This window comes from Botrytis fragariae (genome assembly GCF_013461495.1).
Source record: "Botrytis fragariae strain BVB16 chromosome Unknown tig00000045, whole genome shotgun sequence".
In the NCBI taxonomy this organism is placed as follows: Eukaryota; Fungi; Ascomycota; class Leotiomycetes; order Helotiales; family Sclerotiniaceae; genus Botrytis; species Botrytis fragariae.
Genome location: NW_023500991.1, coordinates 283089 through 303036, shown reverse-complemented (window position 1 = coordinate 303036; position 19948 = coordinate 283089). Strand labels below are relative to the sequence as shown.

Sequence of the window (19948 nt, the reverse complement as noted above, 5' to 3'; positions counted from 1 at the left end):
ATCCATTTCTTTTCATTATCTTCATAGTTGGAAGAAAATCAAAACAGCTTCCTCAGTGAGCAAATCACCACATCTATTCTTCAAAATTAAAACTGAAATGGCTTTCGGCATTTTGGAGCCAGTGTCAAACACAATTCCATCTGGAACGAATCTCCTAGAGAATTTGTGCAATGCATCAGACCCAGACGGAATCGAGACGCGACTCATCCTTGTCCCCAAGCCATCCGACTCGCCATTAGATCCATTGAACTGGCCTCGATATAAGAAAGAGCTCCTCTTTGCGACTATTGTCTTCGGGGCATGTGCAGCCGGGTCACTCGGGCCAGTTCTTGTGCCTGGTTTTACTGCGGTCGCCATGTTGCTCGATGTGCAGTTGACTGATATGGCTCTTCTGAATGGGAGCTTGATCATGACTCTTGGTGTGAGCGCGTACCTTTGTCCCTGTATAGCCGAAGTATACGGAAAACGAATGGTGTATTTTGTAACGACGACTATTATCGTGGCTGGATGTTGCTGGGCTGGTGCAGCAAGATCGTATAATTCCCTATTGACGGCGCGCGCAATACAAGGTGAGTTCTAGTGAAAGTCTTTCTGGAAAAATTTGAGCACTGTTGACTTATCACCGTAGGTCTTGGAATGGGCGGCTTTTTTGCAATGGCGGGTACCGCTTCAATTACCGATGTGTTCTTTGTGCACGAGCGAGGGAGACGTATTGGTCTTTGGAATTTCAGCGTCATGATTTCAAACAATCTCACACCGATTGTGAGTGGATATGTTATCTCCAGTGTATCCTGGCACTGGAGTTTCTGGCTTCTAGCAATTCTTTGGGCTGTGATTTTGGCAACAACCTTCGTCTGCTTCCCCGAGACGACTTTCTACCGCAATGCAGGCTTAGATAACTCCGTTGAAGTTGATATCTCCGGAGATAACTCAAACCCCTCAAAAGAGAAATCTGACCAACTAGCGTCGACCATAAGCTCACCGAATCATGAGGTCAAAAGCTTAGATGTTGAGAGAAATTTTCAAGTATCCAGTTGGAAATATCATTTTGGGTTTGGCGCTGTAAAGTTTCGCAACCAAAGCCGTGTCTTCAAGCTTTGCGTAGATCCAATTATCCTCTTAGCACACCCTGCAGTCCTTTGGGGGTGTCTAATGTGGTCGGTGGTTTTTACATGGATCATTCTAATCGGTACTGTGGTCTCTCAAATCTTTGGAGCAGAACCATATAGCATGAGCACAACTGCAGTCGGAAAACTTGCAGGAATCGCACCTTTGATTGGATCCACAATGGGAACGCTCACAGCGGGGTGGGCTTGCGACAAGATAGTCGAATATCTGGCACCACGTAATCGTGGTATGTATGAGCCAGAGTTTCGTCTTCTTATCATTATACCGGCATTTATTACCATGGCTATTGGTGGATTTGGTCTTGGAGCTGCCATTGATAAAGGCCTCTCGCCAGTTACGTGCGGTGTATTGATGGCGATTTTAAACTTTGCGGTTGGTGCTGGGTGCACCGGCGTTGTTGCATACACCAACGATGTATGCGGTCAGCGATCTGGTGAAGCCTTTGGTCTTGCTATGGTAAACTATCATTTCGTTGAAGACAAGATGAGAAAGCAATTGTCTAACATTTATTCTAGATTATTAAAAGCGCATTTGCTTTCGGTCTCACATTCGTATTCAACGATTATTATACTGCAGCCGGCCCTCTTGTATTTTTCTCAACTTTTACGGCGTTAACTTTAGGTATCATGCTGACGACAGTTCCAATGTATATATTTGGAAAGAGAATACGATCATGGGCGGATACCACAACTGCGTTGACTTTCTCTGGACCTAAATGAGGTATATTTGTGTTGGAGAAGAGCAAGGTATATACTCGTAAAGACAGAGAAATAGTTGTTTAAGGTTGATCTATAGGAGGAAATAACCAATTCATATCGTTTAATTGAAACGGGTCACCCATCTCATAAATTCCCATCGTGAAGTCAGAATTTGTAAAGTCTCTACCTCCATTGATTTCTGTTGCAGGAAGCTCGTCCTTCAAAGGAAGATTTTCGAGCTTGTCGGCCGAGTAGGAATTTGCAAAATTGCTGTCTTTGTTGTAAGCTTCCGAATCAGCTGTGAGTTGGTATCCCATCGATGACTGATCTTTAGGTTGGCTTGAAATATCATTTTGGGAGTGCGCGGGCAGAGGATAGCTTAGTCGCATTGGCAGTGCAAATACTACAGACCATCTATGTGCAAGTTCCTGAAGCAACGCGATGGCCTTTCGCAATCGCTTCCAAGCATACTTCATTTCTCCCAGTGCTTCTATACACTCTCGGAATCGAGTAATTGACCGCTTACGCAAAGTACCATTCGAGGAGGTTACACTAAGCAGATGCATAATGGCTGCGGTAAGAACATGGTGTACTACGACAAAAGGAGCAGTTCGGAGGCATCCAGCTTTTCGATAGTCTCGGAGCAAATTCGTAATAGCAACAGCTGAAGAATTTGATGATTGCACAGCCATGCGGTAAAGAGCACCATTGGAGTCTTCGCGCAATAGGGGTCGCTGCACCAATATGAGGCACATGTGATATGTCATTCGAAGACTGATAGTGGCGCTAGACTGTCCGTTCCGTTCGCTCGATATCTGTCTATTCATTTCGTTATAGAAGGTGCATAAGGCTTCGCGGGCATCGAATAAAAGTTTATTGCGGCTTTGGCTATCCAAATCATGGAACTGGAATGAGTAACTACAGCTATTAGCAATGAAAACTGGCTATACCTAGCTGACCATACATTTGATCCATATATTTGTCGAATAAAAGAAGAAGCTGACACTCGTAATTGAGGACGAGCTCTGGGAGCGTCGCTGATGATGTTAGAATACTCTCTAACCATGGAGTTCTGATACGAGTCCATGGTATACAGCATTGTCTTCCTAAGCTAAATGTAGCAATTCTTTGAAAATCAGTCGATATCCATTGATATGTTTGCCAAGCTTACCGGTCGATACGAAACCAAAGCCAGAATGTTCGAATACGTGAGTCTTTGCTTTCAGGTGATATACCTGCGATATTCTGCAGATTTACCACATGCAAGCCAAGTTGTGTTGTTAGAGCTGCGCCCATACCTATTAAGAGAAGATATCGGTTAATGATCAATGCTCTTGGGACTGTTAATGAGACTGACAATTATACATCCAAGCCGTATTCTCATTGTCTAAGGTGAGATCCCGCCAGCACAGCATTGACAACGCCCGAACGGTAATAAGCGATGGACAGCTTCGACAGCACTGCTGGACAATATTCTCAGCGCTCTTATAAAATATATCGCCGATATGAGTAGCATTTTCTCGCGCGGAAAAACAAGCTGCAAGAGCAAACATTGCAGTTCGTAGCAATATCTCATCCAAGTTAGCTCTGGCAGAAAGAACATCGAAATTGTTGAGAAAAATCGGATCAAGAAATTGATTGCTTGGGTTCACAACAGAGTTGAAGACATCAAAGAGCTCCTGTTGCAATGCTTCGTCCGCAAGACACTGGTCTGACAAAGGCATATCAGATGCCGTGATGATCGGATTGCTTTGAAGTTGGTTATCGCTTCTGGATTCCTGAGCAGCAGATATAAACTGGAAGTTAGATGACGGGCCAATAAATGAAGTGTCTCCGTTGCTATCTATCTTAAGCTTCCACATCAAATTTCCTACCTCGTCGACTGCAGAAGCCGATCGTGTTTCTTGGTCAGAAGAAGCTCCAGAGAGTCCATCCATTCCTGGCTTTGTGAGCGAAGATGTTGATCCTAGAGTAGCATTACGCGTAGAGATCCCAGAAGAAGCTTCATTCTCTAATTCTTTCACCCTTTGTAAAAGGATCTCAATTTGTTCTTCGAGTTGTTCAACCTCTTCTGGGTCTCTCTTGCGTCTGAGCGGAAATAGATTAGCAAGCTCTAACTCTACCCTGACAGTACTAGAGAGTAGAGATCAAAGTTCAATCTCACTTTCGATTGCTTCGCTCATGGTCGTAAACACAGTCTCTTTCCTGGGCCTGGCATGAAGAACATTGTGGTTTTCTCCCGTCGCATTTGCGCTTCCTTCGTCGGCATTCAACACAAGCAAGGTCGATTCTTTTGTTGTGATCCATGCGAGAGGTTCGAGGGGGGGATCAGGGAATTTGAAGTGAAATCGAACAGATAGTCCATTCACGGACAGAATTGAAAGCTGTCAGGTTCAAATGCTGCAAGTCAATTGGCCTACAGTTTGATTGTTTGTGATTGAAGTTGTTGTACACTGGCCCGGCCCGTATGGTGATTAGGTAAGATAAGATTAGCATAGCACGTGACTTGACCAATTCTCATGATGTGTCGTAGTCTTTGGTGTGATCTCTTTCGAATTGCACGACCATTCTTTTGATCATTCTTGAATATGGAATGTGTGTGCCGACGCAGAGAGAGTGGTGTATAGATCAAATGATATCTCATACGAACCTGACTACCAGTCAGCCCCCCATTTACAATTGTCCATTGTCTTCGGTATCCATTTTCAACGACCTGCAGTTTGGCCTCCACCGAAGTCGCGGTTCATACATTGCGATCTTCACAAGCTTCCGTACAGTGACAAGCCAAAGTACTAAGATATTATAGCCAACGCGTTAGCCAATCAAGACTTCAGGATCACATCCTGCAAAGTCCTCCATACTATGGTTAGGATGAAAGCTCAGCATCGTTCGAATTTTACAACCGAGGATAGGAGAATAGGTACGGCTGCCAACACTATCCGGCCTGCAGAAATTTCATCCTACTACTGGGGTGCGACTCGCCAATTGTATTTCATTTTACTGAGGGCTTTGATCATTGCGCATTTGTTACCGATTTTTACGTGCACAGGTTTATGGAGAGACCTTCTAGCCTCGACGAAGGGTCACTGGTCTAACGTGGATCATGAGTGGTACAGATTGGACGCAAGAGTTGCATATCGGTCAGGTACTGTTCTTTTTCAAATGTTTCATGTCCACCAACAGGGTGTTCACTTTCGCGCCCAGTACAGCTTACAAAACAGGAGTTAATTCGTTTTGACTTTCAATCAGGATATCTATTTTAATGAATCCAGATGGAATGTCTTTTCCATTTTCCCGTCTATGATGTTGGGCCAATGTCCCTCTCAATTAAGGTAAACATGTAAGAATACTGGAGAGCTTGCTTAAAACGACTGCTTGGTTGACAGCACTACTGTCCCTCTTGTTTGTTCCACCAAGACTGATACTGACATAGCATCCATCGGTCCCAACAACTGTAGTCTCAGTAGGAAGTCTACCTCCATTGTTGCAAGTTACGACATCAGTACCACTAACCAATGGAACTGCAGTGTAAATTCTGGAAAGAACGAAGCTGAAATCAGACGCCGATGTGCAATCGGTAGTTTCAGGGAAGTTGACATTCAGGAACGTTTCGTCTGGGAGATATGGGGTACCTGAAGCAACGATGGCATCGACTACTATTGCGCCTAATTCGCCATAGATAGTGGCATAGGCGGGTGCTGCAACATTCCAGGCGGTTGCGGATCCTTCGGCTCCACTGAAGGCAATTGCTGGTACACCGAGCTCTACAGCCTCAATCGCTGCCCCAACAGTGCCGGACACGAAAGATATAACACCAGTGTTGACTATCAGTCATTAGCCTTCGTTTTATTAAGATCCATTGCAGTCAAATACATACCTCCAACGTTCGGCCCAGTAACAGCAAGGTCAGGGGCGCCTCCGAAGTATCCTGGGGCCAACGTTTCGATGCCATACTCCATCGCAGTTGCAGGGTAAGAGTTGACATAGTTGAATTGAGGGGCTGAGCTATTATAGCCTACGGCTGGACTACCACTTGGACAGGAATTAAATTCGCATGCCTCAGTGAGGACAGTAGGTGTACCAGTTAGAGAACCTTTGGGTAATAGTTAGATTTATTCCCTAGGATGCTGAAGGGAACTATTTTCCATACCTGCACCACTCTTGTTCTCTGCAGGGGCAGAAACGAGAACATCATGTCCCGCACTGGTCAGAGAATTGTACAGAGTTCTGATATTGATCTCAGCCCAGCCATCATCGTTTGCAGAAACAATATTAACTGCCTGAGCAACAGCTGGAAGCAATGCTAAAGATGCAGTTGCGAAACGCATGATTGATGGCTCGGTGCAGAACTGAAGAGTGTACAGTTTCAATAATTGACTTGGAGACCGAGAAAGCGACAGCGAGAGGAGCTTCTGTAACCTCCTATCGCCGGGTTAATCAACTCATTATATACACAAACTCCTAGAAGAGAAACGTAATTGTCCATTCACCTCACCTCAAAAAAGCGGGGTCGACTTGGTACCTTGTGAAGTGGAATTGCGGAGATTGCAAGAATGTGACCCACGCACGGTACCTGTCACTTTTCACCTTCTGTGAGGCCAAGCAATTATTTTTCCATGTGCACGTGAAAAAATGTAAGGAGTTCATGATTAGATCGAGTATAGTTCAGATGGACAAGAGGGGAACAAAGCTTGTGAGCTTGTATCTTGTAGAGTACCGGCATCTCCCCGTATGGTAAAGCTATAGGATGCCGCGGTATAATCCTTGGCTTTGAAGAAGGGCCTTCCGGAAGAAGATATTGCTCCGATGGTGTGGTTAAACAACCATCTTTCCTACCATCAATGCCAATACCCAACAGTCCCACGGAGATTTTCAAGCCGAGATTCTGATCTCATTACCGTAATTACTAGACAAGTTTAAGCATCTAGAAACTCTGATTGGTACGATGAAAAGTATCACGTTTGATGTTTGTTGATGTGAGTTTTGCTTGGTGATGCGGTGAGAGTGGAGAGATGAAGGGGTTATCTCGCTTCCACTTATCAGATGATTATCTCCGGATCTCCACGTGCTTAGCTAACAGGCTCAGAAGCTAATACCATTCCGAAGGCTGTATCCACCTGACTGACTAAGCTTCGTGAATCACTCAGTAAGGAAAGAACGAGGAGAACAAGAAGAGAAGAAAAAAAGCATGATGCAAGAACCTTACTTGATGGTGAAAAGAAATTGCAAAAACATTTAGACACCTCACAAAGGAGCAATTGAAGCTCCCTAACCGGTTCGAACGATTGACCTGAAGATATTTGTACGAGACTGCAATCTTCCGCTCTACCACTGAGCTAAAGGAGCGAAGGTAATCCATTAATTATTAAAGGGAATTGTTTATTTTGAATATATATTCTACCAGAACAACCTAAGACTGCCAAGTTGATGCTACAAACACAAAGGAACTCCGTCGTAAAGCATGGCTATGCAGGTACGCGTCAATCATAAGAAAGGCAATAAATATAACAAAGAGTCATATTGGCCTCGTGAGCCTCGATGGATTTTCCTTTGTACCGCCTTGAAATACGGGGGCATGAAGTACTCCGTCGGCGATACTGGCATTCCACCGTACAGATTTAAATGATTGCTCTTTGTTTGAATACCGAGGTAGTACTTCAGTAGATTCAGCAGCCTCAAAAAGTCGATTGAATGAAGCTGAGTTGTCCCGTTCATTAACAAAATTCGCAGGGCTCCCGAGTCCCGAATCCTGATTGCCATGTTCGTTTTGCTTCGGCTTATAGAGCATTGAATTGCCCCTCTTCTTGTTGCGGGAGCGGTAGGTCTACAATAACAGCATAAAATTGTGCATTTCCCAAAAAAACAAAAATATCGAGGAGGATCATTTACATTCCACTATTGCTACACAATTCTTTATCTTCAGGCAAATCTGAGCAAGACAAAGTGGGAAGCCGGCTTCTTGTATCTATTTCATCTCCTCTCTGCTATTAAATCGTCCCTTGTTGGCTTCAAAGCAAATCGTACTCGATTCAACTTTGGCATCCGGTCAAGTACGACTGTTTCCATCCACACAACCGCCTCTTTACACAATGTCGCTGTGTTTGCATCATAAGAACACAAAAGCATCCGTACAAGTCCACCAGCGCGCGCACCTGCCAATACCACTGATGGCGGAAGCTCGGCTTCGAATGAAATCGCTGATAGTGTGCATGTATCTATGAGTGTGAACAACTTCAGTCCGCGTTCATAGCTATACTCGTCACCATCGGGATGATCGGTCACACTATCCCCTCCTTTCATCCACTGTAATCGACCTTGATCGGATCCAAACATCAGCTCTTCCATCCTCCCCAAATTCGGATGCCCAGCTACGCCATACAGTCTAGCCTGCACTTGATGGACTTCAAGACTTTTGTAAAGGCATCGGACTACCCACGGTACTATAATGGCATTTGCCAAGAATACAACCAAAGCTACCTTCCAGAAGCTCGAAAAAAATGTATCGAACCTTCTGCCGGATCGTTGAGACCAAAAAGGAGACATCACCGCCGCAGAAATTATAAACACTATACTGAAATACGAACATACTCTCAGCAGTCCCTAACCAAATTTTTGTGGACGTGTAGCCTCATAATCAATTGCTTCAAGAAACTCCCAATTTACCATCGCACGTTTCGCATCTCCTAATGTCACAGCATTATTCTCCACCACTTCAGAAGTCTAACATATCGGCGTGATACCCCATAATTTTGCTCCTCAAACATCTTGCATCTCATGCCATGGTGCCCGATTATCCTTCAATTTGAGGCAGAGAAGTCGTTCAAGAAGCATATCACTATCGTTGGCAAGAGAAAGTCTTGCAAAAGCCTGGAAATCACTATCGGATTGAATAACTCGAGGACGTTGACGAAGTAACCCCTGCAGAGCATATGCTACGTCGCCGGCCATGCGTTTCTCCGTTTGGCGCCGCTTGAGACATTCAAGGGCAATGGATATCAATTCCAACTTCGTAAGATGGATTGAAGATTTATAGTGATCAATCAACTGGCGTAAGGCAATGGCATCATCCCAAACACGACCTGGAAGATTCCGTTTTGCGACTAATTCGGGCTCAGCAGTACCAGGTGTGTAAATCGAAATGCGGTGTTCGCCTGGATATAGAAGAGCTTCTGGAACAGTCCAGAGATGACTTCCCCAGTCTCGTAGCCATTGTGTTTTTGTATATGAAAGATCGTCTGAACCCCTCTCCATGGCATCATGAGTATAATTAGTAAAATTAAATCGTGGTCCAACAACTATAGCCATTGAGTGGCATGCCCGTACGATATCACATATTCGATATACTTCTCCTATGCTTTTGTCCGGATCTTCATCTTCTTCGGGATGGATACACTCATAATCTATCCAAAAAGCATCAATACCTGCGGTCTTCGCAGCACGTATCGCGAACTGGATAAGCATTCCCATGTCCTGCTCCGCGGCAGCCTGTCGACGAGCATTAATAGAAGACGGCAAACTGGGGTCTCCGGAAATGATGGTATAGAATTGAAGACGGGTATAAGGTGTGAACATGTAGTTAGGGTAACTGTTTCCATGTGACTGAGCCCAGGTAGATACGTGACGAGTAGTGTAGCCAGTAGATGCGGAAGGGTCTAAGAAACAGAGGTAAGCGGGGCCGAGTTGTCGTTCGGGAACATCGTTTGTGTTGAGCGATGTAGATGATGATGGGTGGAAACTTCGCTGTAATCAGCGATGCTGTGGAGACTCATGATATCAGTAGAGTGATTGGCTTCTTCGTCAAGTGGGTGATATCTGTGGGCAATGGACGTTCTCGTAATGAAGCAAGAAAAGGCTGTCGGCCTTGCAAAGGTGCTTTAACTTGGTCATGGCGTCTCAGTTTTGGACGGTTGTAGATCCATTTGCTGCGGGGATTTTGTGTGATTTAAATCGAGGGTTCGCCGGGAAATCGTGGGTGTAAGGGGATCTATAGATCAGTTAGCTTGGTAGACTCATGCACACAGTCTGATTTCTAGCAAAAGAACGGAGACTGGATAGACGTACTAAGGATAGGAGAGCGGGCGTCCCAATGGGACTTTCAAAAGCATATAACTAACTTCAAGAACTTTCGATCCCCAAACGACTATCACCGCCAACTTCCCCCAGACCCTTCTTTCCTCGAAGTTGGAGCTCGGATCGTTTGATATCACGTGAAGCGGCGCATGAATCCAAAGCATTGTTTTGATAATGAAATTATTTCGGGAGGTGAGATTGGATGAACTGAGAATCTTGCGCGGTACAAGATTCATTCCGGGTTTGGTAGAACCCTCTTCGTCATCCTCGTTGTCACTACTATCACGACGATTTCGCCACAGCAGATACCAGGTCCATGAGCCGTACGCTAATGCTGTGCAGTATAAAAATCTTATATATATCAGTATTCTGATATGACATGATATTTAGAGGGAAAAAAGGGGGCGATTATCATATTTGTTTGTGGGATCGATTAGCAAGATGAATACATACAGCAAAATTATCAGTCGTGCCCTTGCGAAATATGCATAACGGTACGTTCGATCGCTTTGTAAAGTGACAAAAATAACTGATAAGTGAAAAGTTACATGAATGGCTCGGAAGAGATTGGATAGGGCATAGTAAGGGGGCCGCAGGCGGCTAACAGATATGAAGTGGAAATAAGGTTCGCGGAGGAGGATAATAAAGCCAATGAGAGACGTGACAGAGATTATACGGAAAATACTAGAAGGATTGTTAGTGGGGATAGTGAGGGAGATGACGGTGAGTAGAGAGACTAGGCAATTGAGTTAGGAGTGTGTAGAAGGTGGCAGAATTGGGGAGATCATAGACTGAAGAAAAAGTGGAATAAGTGAGGTGAGAATTAGAACGTGCTATCACCATGGGACGTGATGAATTGTAGTTGGAGACAAAATGAAACATACAAAGGCAGTGGCATTACATGTTGGGGCAACAAAAGGGTTATGAAATAGCTGATGTCGTTATAGGTAGTATAGGCTCCGAGGGGAGCTGGGTGAACCAGAGAGTGACGAGAATAGAGAGATTCATGTGGCAGATCATTGATCTGGAGAGATTGAGTGGGGCGGGCTCGCACTATATACTAGAGATAGTTTGGGCGAAATGCGCAAGCGGAGCGGAACGGAGAGCGGAGAGGTGGAAAGTTGGATGAGCGCAAGAACAAGAAAAGACGGAAAACAAAACAGGTTGAATTCAAATCAGACTCACTTCACAAGTTAATGAGGGTAGACTGAGGCTGAAATGTAAACCTAGTCAAGGAAATAGAACTCCTTGGCGTTATGGCTATGCATAGCAGCCATGTCTATATCTATCTTGGTATGATTGGATAATCTTTATCCAGACAACGAATTGTATGTCAAACCAAGAACATCCAGATAAGTGTATAGTATTGAGGACTTTGAAACTTCGGTGAGGCTGGGATCAAAAAACTCAAACGATATAGGAATCTGTTCATCTAGTCAGGAAGTTCTGCTGATCTAACCCTGTCCATTGCAATAAACTTACTCGGCCTCATTGGATATGAATGGTTACTTTCAAATACAGTTTGAGGAAATATACCACAGTATTGGCTCCAAAAGTCCTTACTTCGCCACGTGAATAGCGTGAACCTGCTTGGTGAAGATAAATACCTTTATACCTTTATTGCATCACCAAATCCACTTTTTGTGCACATACATTGAGAGAAAGCTCTTAAGCTTATAATTTTATATCAAAAACTTCTGGGCAGCCCAGGATGCTTTTTGGTTGAGATAGCTTCCGTGCATATTGATTTGAACCCCGGAAAATCCTAAACAGCCCTTCTAACAATCAGCCACTTGATACACGATTTAAGCCCATGGGAGTGTAGTCCAATAGGTTGGACGAAAAACAAACCCACAAAGATGTGCATTTACTTGCAATGAAAGATTATCAAGTAGTGATATCGATGAATATTAGCAACAAGTAACAGTTGAGAAAATGGTCTAAATGGGTACCATAGAAATTAAGGGATCAATCGCAGAGTTCAACGGTGATGAAATGATTCAAAAGTGTACAGTTATTGGAAAAATATGCCCAAGAATGTATGCCAAAGGATGTTGGTAGCTTATCTTTACAGATATCTGGGTATCTTTCAGCAAGCTAATTCTGCAGAAACAGTACCTTGAAATGGAAGTTTGCAATCAATACAGACGAGATGGATGCTAGAAAAACAGTGAGTGCTTGAGATGTCAGAAATTCATTTTACTCGAGCATCGCCTAAATGGGCGGTGCCAGTGAGAATGAACTGCGGTAATATCAGTGAACGCAGAGGGTTGGGCTCAGAAGCCATACCTTTGGGGTATAACGTGTGCGCATCTAAGAGATTGAGTACATAGTTAACACTCCGCACGAGATGGAGATTTATATAATAGCCTCACTTACCCGTCACCTTTGCCAATGCCAACATAGAGCCTAGGAGATAAAAAATCAATAGGAGTTCATGTCAAGTCAGTGGCGCATAAACTTTCGGTCCATTTTCACGATGACTCCTTGAAGACATGTGTTACACTCGTACAGGAATTAGATATAGTTCTAAAGCGAGATTAAATAACACGAAATTGAAGTGTCAGCGAAAAACGGTAGTAACGATGCAAGGAGTAGATGTCCAAAACCGTCTGGGCATTCGTCGCGAATTCATCCTATGAAGTTGTCGAAAATCAGCAACCCCTAGCTATTGTCTAAGGGGGTGCATTGGCGACGCATGTTAGATCAATAGTTTTCTAAATTTCCATGCCAAATTGTCCACTCAAAATCTCACTTCCATATAAGAATGCCTGTCATCTGACCTCCACTCAAACTAATATTCCAACTCATCTGGTCTCACCAGCTTCAAGCCCGTCATAATCCTGACATGCATGCAACAAGCCCTTCTTTATCTCCTTCTTGATTCTCCCATTTGCTCTCTCATTCCCATTTCATCATCTTTGGGTACAGCCACAACTCCGTGGCTGAAGATAAATATGACAAATCGCAATCATGGATACTCCTAATTATCAATCACGCGGCCAAATTCGCGAACCAATACAACCCAAATAAATGACCAGAGTGGAATTATGAGTGAAAAGGGGAGCATGCGATATGATCAAACTTCATTTTTCCATTTAGTTTTCAAGTGCCGAAACGATATAAGCGGGGGAGGATCAAGTCCCGAGATGTTGAATAATAATAAAATGAGAATCCATGTTTCTTCAAATTATCCCATACAGTAGTACTACTACCCCATCCTTCAAGCTAGTGATGTATGTCTTGCTTTACCAAGACCGGGTATAACTTTTTGATGTCTCGGGGAAATATCCATGAATGTGTGAAAGATTACCCACTCTAGATAGATGAAATGGATCGCGCGATAAGGTACTCTCCCTGGTGACGTAGAAGCTTCGCTACTACCGCAAAAGATAAGGAGAAAGGTGTGTGTGATGACAAGTTCCCAGATACGAAGAAGTATCCGAAGATGGGATACGGGACGAGCGGTATTTGAAGGTGGAGTGGAGCATCGATCTCGTGATCTGGTGATCACCGCAGCACACCCATTCACGGGAAACTACCTAGTAAATTGTAACGGCACGAATCTGCTAACACGAAAAATAGATTACCCTCATCGCCATCGCTATCGCCATCGATAGCAAAACTTGCTTTCACAACAGCCGCAATGCCGATTTCAACTGCAAGTGTCAAAATGTACATATGAACGCGGAAATGTCTAAGAATCCCTACTTTTTCGGTATACCGTCGCCGAATATAAACACGTGTAGAGATACTTCCCATGCCAAGTAGAAAGAATTGAAATTGTCGAAGTACATATGAAACTTTAGCACACGGTAAATGTCTAAGACTAATCTCATATTCTATACCCCGCCCTTCTCAATATGCCGAACACGTGTTGTATACAAATCCAAAGATACCTAAGTGCAATGCTCCGTCAATCTAAATATACATATGAAACTTGTACTCTTACAAGATATATGTATGCTTGTGTCTCGATTGAGCCCACTGCCCCAATGTATTCATGCCGTTCCTCGTTCGGCACCCATGTCTTCTCCAATATCAACACGTGTGCTCCAGATACCGTCCCGGACCCATTGCCACTCTTAGATCAAGTACTCATCCACCCGCTCCGCTCATTTTCTCCTAGTTTTTGGTTGGATACCTAGCTTCACACAAATACACGAGACGGGAAATGAAGGCAAGCGAGATTAGGTTACTTTCTGCACAAACTTTCGAGTAATAATCAAGGGAAAATATGAGGAAAATATTGGTATATGATGGAAATATGTGCCCGAATGCGGAGAGTCACCAACGAGTTGGTGCGTACTTGAAGGATTATGGATTAAAGATAATTGTGCAACCATACGTTACACAAACGTAGGAAATACGTACGGGCGAGGAGAAATGGATTGCCACGTGGAGTGTGTAAATAGTAGTACTTGCGGATTATTAGATAGCTTATAGTTTATGATTTTAACTTCAGCAGGTCGAGATGAGATGTTATGAGAATATGCATCTCCTGTGCCTTTGGGAAAGGGGTATCCCAAAACAGCGTTCAAAATCATTGCAACGATAACCTCATGTGAGGAAAAAAAGAAATTTGATCAACACATTAGTAAAATCCAGCATGAAATCTATGATTTGGCTATGTGCATCGCTTTACAATTCAACAGATCACCATGCCAGTGCTGTGCTATATGACATATCTCGAACCTAGATAACCATACTTCTCAACTGTCCTTCACTAAAAGATACCCACGATACATACGCCTTTTCGGAGGAATTTAACCAAGATTGCTAACTTTGCGAGACACAGATAAATTGATGATGGTGTCGTGATGAACAAAACAGATTCGGTTACAGCCGAAGATATTTCTCGCCACATTTTTTTTCTCTGTCTCCGTCCATCCTCCATATCGGGACCGAGATATGGAGCTAATGCAAAGCATCAAATAAAATAAATGAGTGTTACCACAGGTTTTGTAGCGTACCATCTCATCCCTTATGCATCTCTTATTATCCAACACCCATCACCATCCTGCCGTAACACAAACAAGCAGGTAAGTATGTGTGATTTATCCTCAACTTCCAAATGCTTCGAAATCAAGATAAGCCAACTACGACACCCCGCATAGTGCCCTAATTCCATCCGCTAATATCTGAAGCCTAGAACCGACCTTTGATAATACACTCTTGAAATTACAACATCCATGTGCCACCCTTGAACCGCTCCGGCTCCCCGGAAGTATACTCTGCAGGGCGCGGAGCCCTTGAAGACGATATGGGGATTACTTGGAGTGTCCCCGATTCGTATGCAAATGTTGTATATCATGCTGGGCCACTAGCTACCGGTGAATACTTCCTCAAGCCTTTCTGGTAGCATTGACCTCAGCCATGGCCTCAACCATGATCAGGAAAGATTTCGATAGATGAACACAGCATAGTCCCCAGCATGGGCAGCATAGGCTATATAAGCCAGCCAGGAAGATAGATAGAAAGAATATTCTCGAGCACCATCCATGAGAGGAGCCTTGAAATGCCACAGGCTGCGGTGTAACGTAGTAACAACGAAAATGTAAAGACTTCTTTGCCTCGGATGTTTATCCCCACGAACATTTCGCGTCCAGGTGTTGAGTTAAGCTTGATTTGCTTCAAATCCAAGCAAGTCGACACGCCTCTTAGCACTGTTTATTCTCTTGTCCGTTTATATTCATTGCGATCGTCAACAGGACGAGACGAAGCAAGTATGTGGCGAGAAAGCCGTGGGCGGTTTCAAAATATCTTGCTTATCCGAACTTCAGACAAAAGAAAGCCACTGGCCTGTGGTGTAATTAAAGGGTGGCAGATTTTCAAACTTTGAGAAGTCGCCACCTCTTGCAATCCCACCCTCTATGCATGATTTTACCAATTTGGCATTGTATGCACTGTAAATATGCCTATTGATTCATCCATCAACAGACACCCTAGTTCATTCTTGCCGCAGTAGCACCTTGAAGGCCTCACTAGATTGGAACCATCCAGTGAGAACATTTGACATCCTTGCTGAAATGCATGAATGATATTGATGGATGAAGAGAAATATAGTAAGTAGTTCATGTGCGATTTGATAACATCTGGCAACTATGATACCATTGGCAACGGTTGCACACTAGTGGTCTACACCCACACTAATTAGCAACCATGTTCTTCTTATTTTCTTTTTTTTGTCTGCGTCGATCTATGAAAAGCCTTGTTTTATAGAATTAGGCTATCGGCAAGTCAATTCGCACAATTAATCTAAATTCATTGCTACTATCTTGACACTATTGATCCTTTCACGGAAGACAACCGAATGAGTGTGCCTACCTGCCGCTTAAACATACCTGGTGAACTGAGCTGCGTTTCAGTATGCAATGCCTGGCTAATTGGGGGCAACCACAAAAACCACATCTTCAAAGCAGCGGATTATAATAACATCAATGTATGTGTCAATAAAAGCTGCTGTGCCAGAGCCTTCCGTTGATAGAATATCTTGACCAGTGAAATCTTGAGCGCTAACTCTCATCCATGTTTACGGTTGTCATTCTATTTTATACAAGCAAAGCGCTATGTGTGACACGCAAGTTTGGGTTGGAATGCGGGGAAACAGTTCAAGGCATGTCTCTATTCGACATTCGTCTTCACCTGCATAGTGGGCGTCATGATTCATTCATGAAAATTGAAAAATATTGCTTACTCTGGAGACCTATCGTGTCGTCACCAATAATGCCTACGTAGGCTCACCGAAAAGAATCATTGGACAATGCTGCAGGTTCTGAGCTTGAAAATCATTGCGAAGTTTAAGAAACGCCAGCAAGGATCCAAAGCAACTCAAATGATGCAAATGCATCAAAATCTTGAAGAATCCTGGTCTAACTACCTAAATGTAATTTGGTTCCTGAACTTCCTGCAGGTTGGAGAGAGGTTAGCTTTCAACAAATCGCCATCTCCCGTTCATCAAGACCTTGTTCCTTTACTATGAAATGGACAGTACAAAATTTGCACCTCTGGGGTGCAGACAATTCGAGATCGGAGATCGCCATGAAGTTGTGTTCAAATTGATGGTTAATATCGATTACGACTGATGTTTCTCATGCCGCTGTGTATTGTGGGAATATGCGAAAGGTCAATTAGAGATGATTCTATGCCGGAATAGTACCAGGGGGCTGGTGGTGCTTGAATAGATCATCCATCGGGATTTAAACTGCCGATTTCGAAAATGAATGAAACTCTGAGGCCCTAAAGGGTTGTGTATTCTCGATCAGGATCGTTCAATGCAACAATGTGTGTCAAATATGGATACGGCTGCATATTAGCCGACCGATGGAGATGAAAGAATGAAGGATGTCTGAGACTCTGAGTGCAATTCAACGGCAAGATTTCGCACCGATGAAGGAATCTCACCTCTTAGTAAGTAAGCTAATAAGAAAGGTGACCCCGCAACGCTATCGAAGCCATTGTATGCCAGCTTGTGATGGGGCGACGACGACTTCATGTTAAGTGTGGAGTTGTACATACTTCAGGGCGATAGGAAGTCGGAACGGAGAGTCAAAAGAATAGAACACCGTGGGAGAGCTGCGCATTTCTTGTCGATACAGGCAGAAGCGCAGGGTATATATGCGTTATCCTAGTTATAGCCAATAGTTGTACAGAGTGTGATGCAGCAGGCCCGCGATATAACGAATCGCACTTGTCTGTAAATTCTATCAGATTAGCGATGGGGGTCTGGTCATTTTTTAGTCTGTGTGCTTGCATTAGCATTCGATCGTCATCCCCTGTCAATTGGAGTGTGGGTGTGGGGGAAAAAAGTAAAGATTTGAATGAACGGTTGTAAAAACGAATTTGGAAGAGCAGCTGCTACTGATGTCCAAAAACGCTCAGACTAGTACGAATAGAACGACATGGAGACAATCCATGGCCGGATTAGTTAAACGAGATGGGCACCTTCAGCAAGTGGAGAGGCATTGCTACGAGCCATGTATTCATAGATCTAGCTATCCATGATTTATGTGTTCAAGTGATGGATTAGATAGATAGATACCTTTGAAACTAATTCGAGTAATCAAGGAAACTCAATCTAGTGAATCTACATATGAGACGTTCAGGAGGCTTCGAAGGTGTGACAGGATCGAAGAATTTTGCAACTATGGCGCATTAACCGCAATAAATCGAAAATGGTCTAGCTCAATTACTGACGATGCGGAGTCGCTATGCGAGATAACCAAAGAGGCATGGTTTATGTGGAATTATAGTTCCTTTAGTCCGCCCCCTGTTTTGGAATTGAAGGGGACGAGGCAATCTGATATTGATGTTTATCACGCAGGATGTGTGAAATGTTGAATAAGAAAAGATAAGGAAAGGAGAGTTCATGTGCGGATATTGAAACTTAGTCGAAAATATTAGGATAACATCATTTTGGTAAAATTTCATGTTGTGCTTATGATGACTATCATGCCATCTCGATGGATAGTAATTGACGAGTGATCCACTTGAAATTCCAGTCTAGAGTACGTGAATTCCCGTGATAACGGTGATACGAGCTGAAAGTCAGCTCCTTGGTAAGAGACGGCATCGGTACGACCGACTAGGGCTGAGACTTTTCCATCACTGGAATTCCGAAGCTTCTCCAAAGCCGTCCGATGAAGAGTCCACGAAGCCGTCTTATGTCGTCGGTTAGAGATAGTGCTGTCTTGTGAACCCCCACTCACTTCTCAGCCCTTAGTGTGATCACCAACTAGCATGGGATTCCTTTTGTTTAGTTCGAAATCTTGTAACCACATTTACTCTGTATACCCGCTTCAAATAAAGTATCGGAGAGAAGATTGGCTACCGTCAATGAATTTCGAGGTCGCTCTCTTCAGCCTCGTGATAGACTAGACCAAAAAGATCGATGAGTGTTGCCATGTTGTTGGGTGGAAAAGAGATAATCTCTCTCAAGAGACGGCTGGTTTGTGGGAGATATATTGTTTTGCATGAGGATCTTGTACATGGGGTTATAGTACTTTCATGGGTCTGCAGTCTCTTGGTAAGTACCAGAGATGCAGTACGTTGCTTCATAGGAGATGGCATGTTGTAATTACATACCAGAACATTGTCATAATGGCGTGTTTGACTATGTAAGCCTGCAGTCAAAAGTGCATACCGTCAAATTGGTTGTCGCTGTACCCCGAAGTATGTATTGCTTCATAGTGGCATGAGGTTAAAACATGACTTGGTGACGTTGAATACAAGACGGATACAAGCCATGTACAACCACAACCCCACGAATTACTGTCGTGAAAGCACCAGCGACATGACCCAACGACGTTGCAACGCAGGGGCGCAGAAGGCGTAGCAAGCAGCCGCCTTTCACAATCTCTGGGTTTGGTCTTCATATCAAGCTTGTGAGCGTTTTGTACTTTTCATGCATTCGTAGTTCCAATGCTATAAGATAAGAGAAATTGATTGGATCGATGAAGCTCAGATATCAAATGATTGAACCACGGCTCGAAGAAGTGAAATTGGGATAATCTCCGCAATTTTCTCCGTTTTCGTGATTCCCGTAGTTGATACTACTGAACCTATTTTTATTCGGGGTCAGATAGTGGACAATGCTTCCTATGTTTAAAGTGGATAATATCTACAACGCCGCTTTGTTCGAGATAAGTCCTGGGAGCGAGAAAGCGAATTCAAGACCATGAAAATGTTTATATTTATTAAACCTTTCGTGAATATCCAAGAACAGGGAGGTTGAGGTATTAAATAGATGTAAAGTAACAGATCAATCAATTGTCAATCAATCGTCACTCAATGAAACAATAAAGATTACATGGCTCCGTCTCAGAAGGTTTCTAGCTGGCTCATCAAGCGTCTTAACTGTTATCATACCTATCTTTTACTCGACTTAACTAACATACTTCATAAGTTACTTCATATACACAGCCATTCAGGTATATCGAAGCGCCGAGGAGCTGAAAAGACCATACGGAAGACCTAGCCTTGGAGCACGTTTCGTACCTAATGACTCTCCAGTGTGGAGAAATACGTACTAACACGGTCATGGAAATTAGACC

At 43.6% G+C, this 19948-nt stretch overlaps 5 protein-coding genes across 5 annotated transcripts; 1 reads left to right on the top strand and 4 right to left on the bottom strand.

The window, feature by feature from the left end:
• Positions 1–97: 97 nt before the first annotated feature.
• Bfra_003307 (putative mfs transporter protein) lies at positions 98–1847 on the top strand (the record flags this gene model as incomplete). The annotated part of the gene is made up of 3 exons (XM_037333717.1): positions 98–569; positions 629–1584; positions 1644–1847. 3 exons carry the CDS (start codon positions 98–100, stop codon positions 1845–1847), a joined length of 1632 nt encoding a protein of 543 aa, XP_037193804.1.
• A 59-nt stretch (positions 1848–1906) lies between these two features.
• On the bottom strand, positions 1907–4133 carry Bfra_003306 (putative c6 transcription factor protein; the record flags this gene model as incomplete). Its single annotated transcript, XM_037333716.1, has 5 exons — positions 1907–2744; positions 2791–2952; positions 2998–3124; positions 3184–3914; positions 3991–4133. The coding sequence occupies 5 exons, from the start codon at positions 4131–4133 to the stop codon at positions 1907–1909; spliced, it is 2001 nt and encodes a 666-aa protein (XP_037193803.1).
• A 1020-nt stretch (positions 4134–5153) lies between these two features.
• On the bottom strand, positions 5154–6154 carry Bfra_003305 (putative acid phosphatase protein; the record flags this gene model as incomplete). Its single annotated transcript, XM_037333715.1, has 3 exons — positions 5154–5650; positions 5704–5919; positions 5977–6154. 3 exons carry the CDS (start codon positions 6152–6154, stop codon positions 5154–5156), a joined length of 891 nt encoding a protein of 296 aa, XP_037193802.1.
• Positions 6155–7796: 1642 nt separating this feature from the next.
• Bfra_003304 (putative 3-hydroxyisobutyrate dehydrogenase protein) lies at positions 7797–9713 on the bottom strand (the record flags this gene model as incomplete). Its single annotated transcript, XM_037333714.1, has 4 exons — positions 7797–8392; positions 8432–8546; positions 8589–9566; positions 9654–9713. 4 exons carry the CDS (start codon positions 9711–9713, stop codon positions 7797–7799), a joined length of 1749 nt encoding a protein of 582 aa, XP_037193801.1.
• A 6-nt stretch (positions 9714–9719) lies between these two features.
• Bfra_003303 (uncharacterized protein) lies at positions 9720–10947 on the bottom strand (the record flags this gene model as incomplete). Its single annotated transcript, XM_037333713.1, is given in 5 exon segments — positions 9720–9810; positions 9844–9873; positions 9888–10247; positions 10350–10580; positions 10781–10947. Coding segments are annotated over 5 exon segments (879 nt in total), but the record flags the coding sequence as incomplete, so codon positions are not given.
• Between the last annotated feature and the right edge of the window lie 9001 nt (positions 10948–19948).